A 13734-nucleotide genomic window follows, 5' to 3' on the forward strand; every position below is an offset into this window, starting at 1 on the left:
AATAACTTTAATATACACAATACATGTCACGTTTCACAATAACTTCGAGAGACAGAAAGAGAGAGAGAGAGAGAGACGGAGACAGGGAGAGAGAGAGAGAGAGAGAGAGAGAGAGACGGAGAGAGGGAGATGCCAAATTTTGTAGACTCAGGTTCAGAAGATGAGACAAACAAAATGTAGTCTTGCCCATAGCCTTAGTGGCTAACAAGTCCTAAGGATGCTGGTTATTGGAAGTTTCTCTCAGTGGTTTCTTATATAAACAGTCTAAGGCAGATGTGACAAACTCTAGCCTACAAGCCAAATCTAGCCTAGCACCTGTTTTGTACAGCCTGTGACTTAAGAATGGTTTTTACATTTTCACATGTTTTCAGGAGGAAAATCAGGAGGAAGAATAAAACTTTACGTCGCATTAAAGTACGAGATTCAAGTTTTTGTGTCCATAAGGTTTTATTAGCACACAGGCCACACCCACTCAGGTTTTATCTATGGCTGGTTTCCTGCTACAACAACAGGGTTGAATAGTTGTGACAGGCTGCAGGGTCACAAAACCTAAATATTTACTAACTGGCTATTTAGAAGATTGACAACCCCTGGACTAGAACTCTAAAAACAGGGAGAAAAGCCCTATGTAGAGAAAGAACCCCCTCTTCATGCCTCTCGATGTTTCAGCAGTTTTGCACTGAAAACACCTACAGGTTCCTACGGCTGACCTAGATGATCTGGTAACACCCAAAGTGGGAGCTGGGATTACAATGAGGCTGGTGGGAACTAAATATATGCAAGTATACTTGCAAGCCGATAAGTAAAGAGAAACAGCCTGACTTTTTTTTAGAAAATGGGAAAAGGGCAAGAAAAAAAATCAATTTCCAGGAGAAATACAAATAGGCAATGAAAATATGAAAAGATATATATACCCTCACTAATAAATAAGTTTATATTTACATGACATGGCTTTTTTCACCTGTAAGTTTAGAACTGATTTAAAAGATTTTTAGTAATAGTGCTGGATAATCCTACTTGGTGAGACTATAAATGGGTACAGTCTTTCTGGAAAGCTTTTTGAAAATATCATTGAACATTGCAACGCACAGCTTTTGATCCAGTAATCCCACTTCTAGGAAACTTCCTATAAATATATGTTGGAACAAAATACAAAAATACATGGAGAGGTATTTGCTCTACAGCATGTTTTCAACAGAGGAAAAATGGGGAAAAAAGAAAATCTAAACGTCCATCAGTAACTGCTTAACTAAACTATGGTACCTTTATATAGTGTAACTTTAAAAAAAAAAAAACTTGCTAGCAAATCTTCATGTACTAACATGGAACGAAACAAAGATCTAATATGTCAATACATAAATATATATATATATATATTGGCACACACACTGGTATGTATATGTAAAGGGAATTAACTTTCACTTTCTACTATATAAGTCTATATTTGAATTCTTTAAACTGGTTTTCCTTTTATAATAAAATTATGAAACTGGATATTAATATATGTGTTTCAGATAGTAGTGTGAATTTATTGCCTGTTTCCAGTTATATGTAGAGATTTTCTAATATTAAATTTATTTATACACAGATCACTACAGTTAATGTTAAACTGCATAATTTATTTTAGATTATTACCACCTTGGGTTAATTCATTGTGGGATTTTAAACACTTTCATATAATCTGAGAAAGTACCGTGGTATCCTTTGATGGGAAGTAAAAGGCTCTTCTATGAGTACAGGAGTTCCCACTTTGCCTTTCATTCCAAATGAAAGCAAATACTTCCACATCTTTTCAATTGTCATTTATATGGTAGTGGTTACATCAACATGAACATTATACTGTTGACTCTGATCCAAAAGACAATCCCTAAGGAGACAGCAAATGCAAAAAGTAGTTTATTCCCATTTAGCAGGCTTCTAATTTCTATGACTTTTCCTTACATATTTGATTCTCTCCTGATCCTACTGCTATGAACCAATTTACGTTTTCAACCTGGCACCTCACTTTGAGACTAGGAGTTTCACAAGTCCCTGAAACTTTATAGTGGATTCTATCTCCTCACTCATCAATCAGTAATACCCAGCTCAAAAAGTCCAGAATCTGGTAAACAATTCCACATTCACCCTGTCTCTGGCTTCTGGCAGACAGGAGAGAGAGAGGCTGGTTCCAAGCGGGGGCTCTGAAACCAGACCATGAGGGTTTACCATGAGGGTTTCCAGGCGGGGGCTCTGAAACCAGACCATGAGCCCATGAGGGCTCTGAAACCAGACCATGACGGATCTCTGAGACTGCTGTAAGAATTAAATAAGACCAGATAATCCCTTAGAAAGTATAGCTTGTGTGATTTAATTGGTTTTGACTAAATTCCCTTTGAGCTTGATAGGATTTTAAATGTTCAGTTCAGGAGCTTGCCAAATCGGTATACTTTCTAGGACCCTTTATCCGTTACCTTCTGTGATTCACTCCTGTCTTTTGTGCACTATCCCCACAGGTGCACACAGTATTCCATTTTTCTTTTAATTTCATTTAACAAGAAACTTACTAACACGTACCATTTGACGGACATTATTCAAAGCACCTGACAAACGTTCACTCATTTTATCCCCTTAACAACCCTATAAAGCAAATACTATTACTTATTTTCATTGTTAAGAGGGGGCACTGGTTTCACAGGGAGCATAAGTAACTTGACCAAAGTCACAAGTAAAGGTGGAATAAGGAAATGAGCCCAGGCCCTCTGGCTCCTGAGGCGGTGCTCCTGTCCCATCACAGCCTCTAAGGTATGGCATCAAGGGTGAAGGACCCTCCCTCAGGGGGCACCAGCACCACTGCGAACTAAGAGACTGTTGGCTAATACGTTTGAAGCACGTGGACATAAAGGAGTGAGTGATTTGTTGGATACTTACTACAGTCAAACATTTTGAAACCTACTACATTTAAGAGAAGATACTTCTGTAACTCTAGAAATGCCACCATAAATCAGTTCCTCCTCTTAGGTTTCCCACATTTCAGCATTTTGAAATTTGACCAAAAAGCGATTTCCAGTTTTCGTATTATGAAACCATCTTGTACAGCATTTCCCTTGTTTAAATTGAAACTATTCTGAACCCGCATCTAAATAATGGATTTGGAGCCATTAGGAAATTTATACTTAATTGACATAGGTCTAATCCCTCTACTCAAATTTTTTTAAGTTTGCTTTTATTCTCTACTGAAGCAAATAAAAGGATATATGTTTAAATTATGTTCCGTTACATTAATAAAATCCAGAATCTGTATTTTCCAAGGATCAATTTATTTGAATCAAACACCAATTTTTCAGACTGTGCCACCACACTGGGTAGTTCCAGCCAAAATTATCAGGCATCCTATTCCCTCATAAAAATGTCCGGTGGGATATGTAATTTTATTCTCAGAATGCCAAGCTAAGTCACCCAAAATGCTCGATCAAGCCAACGCGACAGTCTGGTCCAATTCTTGTGGTAAAACTCATAGCAAGAAATATGAAGTGAAACTCACCATGGAGAACTCCACATTCCCTCATAGGGTCTTCTGATTTCCTCTTTCCCTTTATCTATCTGGCGAGCAAACATTTCTTCACAGACAACAGCTTTCTCTATACAAAAGCAGCAATTACATACTTCCAAAAATTTTATAGAACTTGACCCAAGGTTGACTGATGAAATTCCTGAAGTTTTCAGCACTTTGCATACAATCACAAATACAGAAGAGACTTCTAAAAATGGCTTTCTAATAAGTGAAATAGTATATCTCCATTTAAATCTGCAATTCGCTCACCAGAGCAGTGAGTGGCTAACATTTTTTTCATGCGTCATATATAGTCAGCACTATTCTAGGCACTCATCTCAGCCTCTCAACACTGAGGTATGTACTATTATTAAACCCATTATACAGATGGGGAAAATGAGGCACAGAGCAACTGAATCATTTGTCTATTATCTACTACCCAGTAATTGGTGAACCTGGAATTCTAACCCCCCAAAATTTGGGTCTTATAGCCCTTAACTCTTAGATGATACATCCTTTTCTCTCTCAGAGATCGAAAGACCAAAAGACTAAGATACATGTCTCCAGAAATAATCAGGTCATACCTAATGAACACACATTTCTGAAAAAAGCAGGCTACAAGGATGCAGATGACGATGCTGATTTTAGAGTCAACTCTTATTCTCCTACAATTTGGGGCTCTTTTCTTTACATTTCTCCCTATTATTATATACAAAAGGCACTAAAAATTCCATTGAACATGTAGAGAAGATAAACTGCAGGGAAGTTATTACATGAGAAAATATAAAAACAACTGCAACTAAACTGACTTACTCAAACCAGAGTAGACTAACAGTATACAAGTTTAAAATGAGAGAGCTTCCTTATTAGAAAATCCCCCAAAGGTTTGCATAAGAAGAGGTTCTAATGGATCACACTGCACACGTGAAAATGAGGAAGGAAACTGGGTATAAGAAAGCAGAACGACATTTGCTTCACATGCCCTTCATGGGCTGAACTAATGACTGCCTCGATCGGAAGACACTGAGCTGAGTATCCTCCCAAACAAAGGTGAATTTCAGCTGTTATTATGAGTGGCTTGCTTATAAATGATGGAATATGTTCAAGGGGAAAAACAATGCTTTAAGGTTAACATTCTACAAACCTTAGATTATGAGCCTAGGAAATTACATAATGTACAGCAATCTGACATGAGTAACTTTACCTCTTAGCCAGCTTTGTTTTACTGCCATGCCAAAAGCCGAACTTGTGAATGGGGTAGAACCAGTTATTTGGATTTCATAAGGGTGTGAAAGTAATGGTACTGTTACAAGTACCAAAAATGTACCACGTGCTTTAAAAATTCTGGCCAGAAACAACATGGGACTTCTCAAATGATCTATTAAATGTGATGAATACATTAAGGTGCTAATACGCTGCAAACCTAAAGTCTGCTTTTAACAAGTAGTGTTTTGAAATCATGAAATGCTTCTTGTTTTACTGTGTGTGTATGTTTATGTGTAACAGCTGATATTGGAAACCATGAACGACACAGTGATGAAGGGCTTCAACGGGTCTGAGAGGTGCCCCAGGGACATGCAGGCAGTGCATCTGGTGTTCCCAGCCATCTACACTGTCGTTTTCTTCATGGGCACCCTGCTGAACACTTTGGCCCTGTGGGTGTTCATTCACATCCCCAGCTCCTCCACCTTCATTGTCTACCTCAAAAATACTCTGGTGGCCGACTTGATAATGACGCTCATGCTTCCGTTTAAAATCCTCTCAGACGCGCACCTCGGACCCTGGCAGCTCAGAGCCTTTGTGTGTCGTTTCTCTGCCGTCGTCTTTTATGAGACCATGTATGTGGGCATCACACTGCTGGGGCTCATAGCCTTTGACAGGTTCCTCAAGATCATCAGACCTTTTGGAAAATTTTTCGTACAAAAACCTGCTTTTGCAAAAGTGGTCTCAACCCTCATCTGGCTCTTTTTGTTCCTCCTCTCCCTGCCAAATATGATCTTAAGCAACAAGGAAGCAACACCGTCATCTGTGAAAAAGTGTGCCTCCTTAAAGGGTCCTCTTGGGCTGAAATGGCATGAAGTGGTGAACTACATTTCCCAGTTCATTTTCTGGACTGTTTTTGTCCTAATGCTTCTATTCTATATGGTGATTGCAAAAAAGGTATACAATTCTTATAGAAAGTCCAAGAGGAAGGGCAGCAAAAACAGCAAAAGGCTAGAAGGTAAAGTATTTGTTGTCGTGGCTGTCTTCTTTGTGTGTTTCGCTCCATTTCATTTCGCCAGAGTCCCATATACTCACAGTCAAACCAACCGTAAGACTGACTGTCGATTGCAAAATCAACTGTTCCTAGCTAAAGAAACAACCCTTTTTTTGGCAGCAACTAACATTTGCATGGATCCCTTAATATATATATTCTTATGTAAAAAATTCACAGAGAGGCTACCATGTATGAAAGGGAGAAAGATTGCAGCATCCACCCAGGAAAATCATACCAGTCAGTCAGACAATATAACCCTAAGCTGATAACTTTATCATGGTTAACGATTGACTGACAAGACTTCAAAAGACAATTTACTTGGAAATCAAATGTAAGCAGTGAAAGAAAAGATGGCTTCGAGCAAATGCTTTCTTACATTTTACTATCCTCGCGTACAGAAAGGATTATATAAATTTTAATTCCACGTAGATCTATTCATAAGCTGAAATGAAGTATCCGTAAGAGAATGCAACAGGAAGCAAACAGCCACTAGAAGTCACCTTTTCAAGAGCGTTCACTTACACTTTGGAAAAGATGTATCATGGGGAAATGTATATTCCTAAAACTACATATCTTCTAATTATAAAAAATATATTCCTCCACTCTAAAACACCGCACATTCTTCTGCACGTGTAATTCAAACAATGCTACTGCTTTTGTATCCCACATGCTGATTTAAAAAGAAAAAAACCCACCTTGTGAGTCCTTTGGTGAAAACTGAGGCTAGAGGTTGAAAGGGATGCTAGATGTAAAGCGTCTGGGGAATAGGTCAGAAAGCCCAGATACCTGATGAGGGCACTGCTTCTTACAGTTACAAACAGCCTCTTCCCCAGTATGCAGCTACACCATAGGAGGCACAAGCAGCATTACTAAGCCACATAAAACGTTGTACTGTAACACTTCGCTTACATCCTGAGTGTGTACAAATTCAAGGGCAAGAATACTGTATTCTTATTCTTTGGAATCCCCCCTCTGCCCAGCAAATACTCTAACGGTGGTTGAATATTCCACCTACTCAGCAAAGCCTTCCTGGGCCAGCACCTCCATGCTCCTTCCTCATGTCTCTGGTTGAAAGTAATTACCTCTCCCACTGTTTGGGTATGTTAGGGCCCTCAATGCCGAGTTCCTTTTACTAGCTTGCTGTATTCTTTTTTTTTTTTTTTTTTTTAATAGATTTATTTATTTATCTTTGGCTGCATTGGGTCTTCGTTGCTGTGAGTGGGCTTTCTCTAGTTGTGGCAAGTGGAGGCTACTCTTCGTTGTGGTGCGGGGGCTTCTCACTGTGGTGGCGTCTCATTGCGGAGCGTGGGCTCTAGGCACGCGGGCTTCAGTAGTCGTGGCTCACGGGCTCAGTAGTTGTGGCCCGCAGGCTCTAGAACGCAGGCTCAGTAGTTGCGGCGCATGGGCTTAGTTGCTCCACAGCATGTGGGATCTTCCCAGACCAGGGCTCGAATCCGTGTCCCCTGCATTGGCAGGCAGATTCTTATCTACTGTGCCACCAGGGAAGTCCCTAGCTTGCTGTATTCTTGACTGCATCCCCCAAAGATGGTTAGGATTTTTTAAGAAAGACAACATATTTTGAAGACAGAAAATATGTCATGTTTTCTTGGTATGTCCCACAATACTTCCCACAGAGGATAAATTACAAATGTCTTAAATAGAATATGTCATCGTTATGCCATTCTTGGTACACATATAGATAGAACTGCTGACCCACGATCAGTAACATCTATACTGGGAAAGTTTTAGAGGATGGTGATCTACTTGTACTTATTTACCTCCATATGTTTTCCTGAATCCCTCTGTGGTTCAAAAAAGAGCTGCTAAAGTATGTTTATCTGGAATTGTAGATGCTGATTTGCACCTTCTAGATAAAATGTACAAAGGAGTAGTCATGCTCTGTAGAAGTGTCACTAGTTCCAATACAACCATCAGACTGTAAACCCCAGGCCTCTTTCCATGGACTCAAAGGCCCTGAAGGCCCTGGAACTTGCCCACCTTTCTGGCCTTTTTTCCTAAGCATTCTTCCATCCTTGGAAATTCATACTCTCGTGTAAGTTTATAATTATCAGAAAATGCCATGCTCTTTTTTTGCCCCCATGTCATTGCACTTGTAAATTTCCCTCTGACTCACCAAGAAAACTCTTATCCATCCGTGGAACCCTAAGTTGCCATCACTTAAACCATGAAATCTCATCTGGCTAAATTCCCACCACCACCTCAAACCCAATCACTCCATCATCTGTGTGTTGTCACACCTCAATTATTATAATGATCACACTGCTTTGTAATTACTGGCTCATACATGTATCAACTCTTTTAATACCCTATGTGTACTTCTGAGAGCAGAAATTGTGTCTCATTGTGCAATCAATAAATATTTGATAAAATGCCAAACTGGCTTTATTTTTACCTACTAGAGAAGCAAAAGGGAAGCCAATTTTTCACTGATGTTTTTCTTATCAAATGATAATATAAACTTCTTGAAAGCTCAAGCTCTTTTTAGTTGGTCTCCTATGCATGTACACAGGGGCCTGGGAAGTGTGGGTGTTCTTGGGTTCACTAGTGAATGACCGGGAAGGAAGCAGGATTATTAAACAGTACACGTATAGCTTGGGGGCTAACGTCTATCATCATTTCAGTTTTAAAGCTATTGACAAAATGCTTTAGCTATGTATTGTTGGTTTTGGTTAAGTAAAATTTGTAACTGTAGCATATTACCATCACCAAAACTCTTAGAAAGTACTTTGACATCTGATTTTCATTTGCTAGAATAAAAGAATTAAGTCATAATAACTATTAGAGATGTCACTAAATCCATGTTACCTTTACTGAGTACATTATACAATCGTGAGCAGGCTCTAATAATGTATTATAAATAACTGCATCTAAGCTACATTTCAAACTATGCTTGGGAATATAACCCATGTATTTCAGCTCTAATAATATTTTCAAAATACACTGAATGGATATAGATAATGAATATAATTTTTTAGAAAGATCTTTCAAGATAAAATTTCAATAGGAAATGTGTCCACCATAAATGCAAATATTTCATTGCATTATAATAATATTACAGTCAAAAGCAGAGTTCCTGACGTGTAGAATGAAATAATCTACCAAGAACTTAGAGAAGAGTCAGCTTAAAATCACATTCACAAAATGAAGAACAACTATTTGAGGAGAGCTTCCCAGACTAGCAATCACAAATACTAAAATCTAGAAAACTTACAGAATGGGGAACTATACCATAGCCATTAATGAGACACAGAAGCGAGGAAAAAGTGGAAAAAAACGTTAGTAGCTTTGGTAAAGTCTGTAAGCTCAGAGCACAATTAAGGGCTTCTGTCAAAAGCTAAACTGTCATCATTTTGACTGGATAAGGCCTTCCAAATACCCCTGATGCAGGGGAAGTGGGAGAGGATATTGTCCCATGCAGAATTAGTCTTCAGAAACCAAGAGAAATTACTGTAAAAGGGGAAGGAATTCTGCCCATTTTTTGATTGGGTTGTTTGCTGTGATGGTATTAAGCTGCATGAGCTGTTTGTAAATTTTGGAGACTAATCCCTTGTCAGTCACATCATTTGCAAATATTTTCTCCCAATCTGTGGGTTGTCTTTTCATTTTGTTTATGGTTTCCTTCGTTGTGCAAAAGCTTTTGAGTTTAATTAGGTCCCGTTTGTTATTTTTATTTTTATTTCCATTACTCTGGGAGACAGATCAAAAAACATGGCTGCGATTTATGTCAGAGAGTGCTCTGCCTAGGTTTTCCTCTAAGAGTTTTATAGTGTCCAGTCTCACATTTAGGTCTTTAATCCTCTTTGAGTTTATTTTTGTGTATGGTATTAGAGAATGTTCTAGTTTCATTCTGTTACATGTAGCTGTCCAGTTTTCCCAGCACCATTTATTGAAGAGACTGTCTTTCCCCCATTGTATAGTCTTGCCTTCTTTGTCATAGATTAATTGACCACAGGTGCATGGGTTTACTTCTGGGCTTTCTATCCTGTTCCATTGATGTATATTTTTTTGTTCTGTGCCAGTACCATTACTGTTTTGATGACTGTAGCTTTGTAGAATAGTCTGAAGTCAGGGAGCCTGATTCCTCCAGCTCCTTTTTCTTTCTCAAGATTCCTTTGGCTATTTGGGGTCTTTTGTGCCTCCATACAAATTTTAAGATTTTTTTATTCTAGTTCTGTGGAAAATGCCATTGGTAATTTGATAGGGATTGCATTGAATCTGTAGATTGCCTTGGGTAGTACAGTTATTTTGACAGTATTGATTCTTCCAATCCAAGAACATGGTATATGTCTGTGTGGTCTGTGATTTCTTTCATCAGTGTCTTATAATTTTCAGAGTACCGGTCTTTTGTCTCCTTAGGTAGGTTTATTCCTACACATTTTATTCTTTTTGATGAGATCGTAAATGGGATCGTTTCTTGAATTTCTCTCTCTGATCATTCACTGTTAGTGTAGAGAAATGCAACGGATAAATAGACATTTCTCCAAAGAAGACATACAGGTGGCCAAGAGGCACATGACAAGGTGTTCAACATCGCTATTAGAGAAATGCAAATCAAAGCTACAATAAGATATCACCTCACACCAGTCAAAATAGCTACCAACAAAAAATCCACAAATAATAAATGTTGGAGAGGGTGTGAAGAGAAGGGAACCCTCCTACACTGTTGGTGGGAATGTACATTGGTACAACCACTATGGAGAACAGTATGAGGGTTCCTTAAAAAACTAAAAGTAGAGCTACCATATGATCCTGCAATCCCACTCCTGGATATATATCCAGACAAAAACATGGTCTGAAAGGATACATGCACCCCAATGTTCATCGCAGCACTGTTTATAATAGCCAAGACATGGAAGCAACCTAAACGTTCATCGACAGATGACTGGATAAAGAAGATGTGATACATATATACAATGGAATATTACTCAGCCATTAAAAAGAATGAAATAATGCCATTTGCAGCAACATGGATGGACCCTAAAGATTGTCATACTGAGTGAAGTCAGACAGGGAAAGAGAAATAGTGTATGATATCACTTATATGCAGAATCTAAAAAGAAATGATACAAATGAACTTATTTACAAAACAGAAACAGACTCACACACTTAGAGAACTAACTTATGGTTACCAGGGGGGATGGGTGCGTTGGGGGAGGGATAGACTGGGAGTTTGGGATTGACATGTACACACTGCTATATTTAAAATGGGGAACTCTGCTCAATATTATGTAACAAGCTAAATGGGAAAAGAATTTGAAAAAAGATAGATACATGTATATGTATAACTGAATCACTTTGCTGTACACCTGAAACTAACACAACGTTGTTAATCAACTATACTCCAACATAAAATAAAAAGTTAAAAAAATAAAACAATGAAAAAAAAGGCAGAGCCTGGGGAGGAAGAGGCAGAGAAGCAGTGTGAATTCCCAACTCAAAGAAGTTAGATGGCTGATAAAGTGATCATGAATCAGGATATAAAATAATTATTCAGTCTTATTAATCTCATCACTTCATATATTCCATATGCATTTGAAAGCAGCTCATTCCATAACTTTCTAAAGTCTTCTTTCTAAAACTGCCTGACCACCACCCCAGGTAAGCTGTACTCTTCCAGTAAGTTAACAGATCAAAGCTCACATAGATTAGATCTTAACAGAACAAAAGCACCACAGCAGAGGAACCCGCACCCAGCTGTGTTTAATAGCTAAGGGAGTACACACTGAAAAGACAGCAGCCCTTACAAATCAATTGAAGTGCCTGGAAACACAACTCCACATTTTAAACTTTACATGGAAACCAAATGTAGGTAATATGAATATAGGACGCATGTGTTAAATCAGTAGTTTTCAAACTTTAGCAGGTACCAGAGCCAGCTGGAAGGATTCTTAAAACACAGATTGCAAGGCCCACCTCCAGAGTTTCTGATTCAGTAGGTCTGGGGTGAAGCCTGGGAATAAGTTTCCAGGAGATAAGGATGCTATCGATTTGGGCCACATGTTAAGAACCCCTGTGCTAAAAGTTCCTTGAGGTTCATACATCCGTAAGGACTGATTCACAGCACAGCACTGCACTCCTGGACATGAGTGCCCAAGGGTGAGATCTGTCAACAGGAGACAAACAACATTGTTACAAAGAGAGCAGGACAGATATAAGGTGACAGGCAGTGGCATGAACTACAGCTACCTGGAAAGTTCACGTCCCACTTAGGGGAGCATCTACTACTCAGTGCCAGCTGTTGGCACAGGAGGAAACTGGGGCCCAGGGTTGCTAGTTGGTAGCCACAGCAATAGTAAAACCAGCATCAGCAACGACAAAAACAGCACACATTACTCACTATTTACTAGGTACCAGGCAAGCATGTCAAGAGGTTTAAATATGCTGGTCCGTTTAATAATCCCAGGAAGCCTATCAAGTGCTATTGTTATTTCCATTTTAGAGATAAAGAAGTTGAGAAACAGAGAAGTTAAGCAACTGGCACGGGGTCACACGACTTATAAGTAGCAAGGCTAGGACTCTTAATTCAGACTCTGGCTTCCGAGCTCATATTCTTCCGAGCTCATATTCTTTTTTTTTTTTTTTTTTTTGCGGTACGCGGGCGTCTCACTGTTGTGGCCTCTCCCATTGCGGAGCACAGGCTCCGGATGCGCAGGCTCAGCGGCCATGGCTCACGGGCCCAGCCGCTCCGCAGCATGTGGGATCCTCCCGGACCGGGGCACGAACCCGCGCCCCCTGCATCGGCAGGCGGACCCTCAACCACTGCGCCACCAGGGAAGCCCCTCTGAGCTCATGTTCTTAACCACTGTATTGATAATTGCAGATCTTCTAATGTTTTCAAGAGAAATCATAAATCCAGTCCACTCCGCCATATTTCCTGTTATTTTCAAAGCTTCCGTAGTCACTCCTCACACTCCCTGAACCCAACAAAACAGTACCTTCACGTGTGGGCCCTAGTGGTCCGCATGCTGCCAGCTAATTATCCTTGACCTAGAAGCTGACAAGCACCTCCCAGGGCCTTACACTCCTTTAATGAATGCTCACTATGTGCCTCGCGCCATGCTATGTATGCACCTTACAAGGGTTATCGCCTTTCTATTTCTCACTATTACCCCAGGAGACAGATACTACAGGGCTCCCTGTTGGGGAGAAAAAAAAGAAAAGAAAACTGAGGCACCAAGTGAACAGATACCTTGACCCTGGTGCCCACGACCCCACCAGCAAGCAGAGGCAGAGCTGGGACAGACACCCCGGAAGGTGGCCGCAAGACCACACCTCAATGGCTCTGCTGCACTGCCTCTCTGACAGTCGGGACAAACCTAATTCCTCAAGGGGTGACACCTCAAGCCCCAGCTGTGAGAATGGTGAAGAGGGGGGCTCCTGAAAAGGGAGGGAGAGGTCTCAACACAGGAAAAGTTTCAACAGCTCAGGGGTATGAACAGACCAACCATGGACCTTTTGAGCCCTCTGGGGACCCCTCTGGTTCTTAAGAGGAGTAACAGCCCAAAGAGTGGGTTGACTCGCTCATTTAGCCCATCATTCCTTCAACGTGTGCTTCGTGCAGGGCCCTTGGCCTCCCTGGAAGCCGCACACAGACCATAATGAATCCAAACGTGGTTCGTGGAATAAGAGACGTAATTAGCTCATCAAAGAAACTCAGAGGAAAAGGCCGCTATTGCCAAATGGAGAAACTGCGCAAGGGCTCACAGGAGATGCAAGTGTGAACTGGACCCCGGGGGAAAAACAGAGGCTTCGAAAGGGAACCCTGCGGTGCTCCGAGCAGTTTGGAGGAAGGCTCAGGTGAGGGTGGGCGCTGTGCTATGGCCGAGTGAGAGGGGCCACGGAGGGCCTGAGGCTGCAGCGCATGCGTGGGGAAGACGAGCCTGGGAAGGGACCTGGGACCTCAGTGCACAGCACTTCCGGGTTGCTG

The 13734-nt window shown here is 40.5% G+C and overlaps 2 protein-coding genes across 2 annotated transcripts in view; one reads left to right on the forward strand and one right to left on the reverse strand.

The window, feature by feature from the left end:
- The window catches only part of MED12L (mediator complex subunit 12L), a 326539-nt gene that overhangs the window by 91836 nt on the left and 220969 nt on the right, over positions 1–13734 (reverse strand). The gene's annotated exons all lie outside the window — the stretch shown is intronic.
- Positions 5051–6173, forward strand: P2RY13 (purinergic receptor P2Y13). The gene has a single exon (XM_029214007.1). The coding sequence runs from the start codon at positions 5051–5053 to the stop codon at positions 6050–6052; it is 1002 nt and encodes a 333-aa protein (XP_029069840.1). The 3' UTR covers positions 6053–6173.

This window comes from Monodon monoceros, unplaced genomic scaffold (assembly GCF_005190385.1).
Source record: "Monodon monoceros isolate NGI ecotype Baffin Bay Population unplaced genomic scaffold, NGI_Narwhal_1 Super_Scaffold_11, whole genome shotgun sequence".
NCBI classification, from domain to species: domain Eukaryota; kingdom Metazoa; phylum Chordata; class Mammalia; order Artiodactyla; family Monodontidae; genus Monodon; species Monodon monoceros.

Bases quoted from the DNA above. Each gene is read 5' to 3' on its own strand.
- P2RY13 (XM_029214007.1), top strand. From the start codon at position 5,051: ATGAACGACACAGTGATGAAGGGCTTCAACGGGTCTGAGAGGTGCCCC.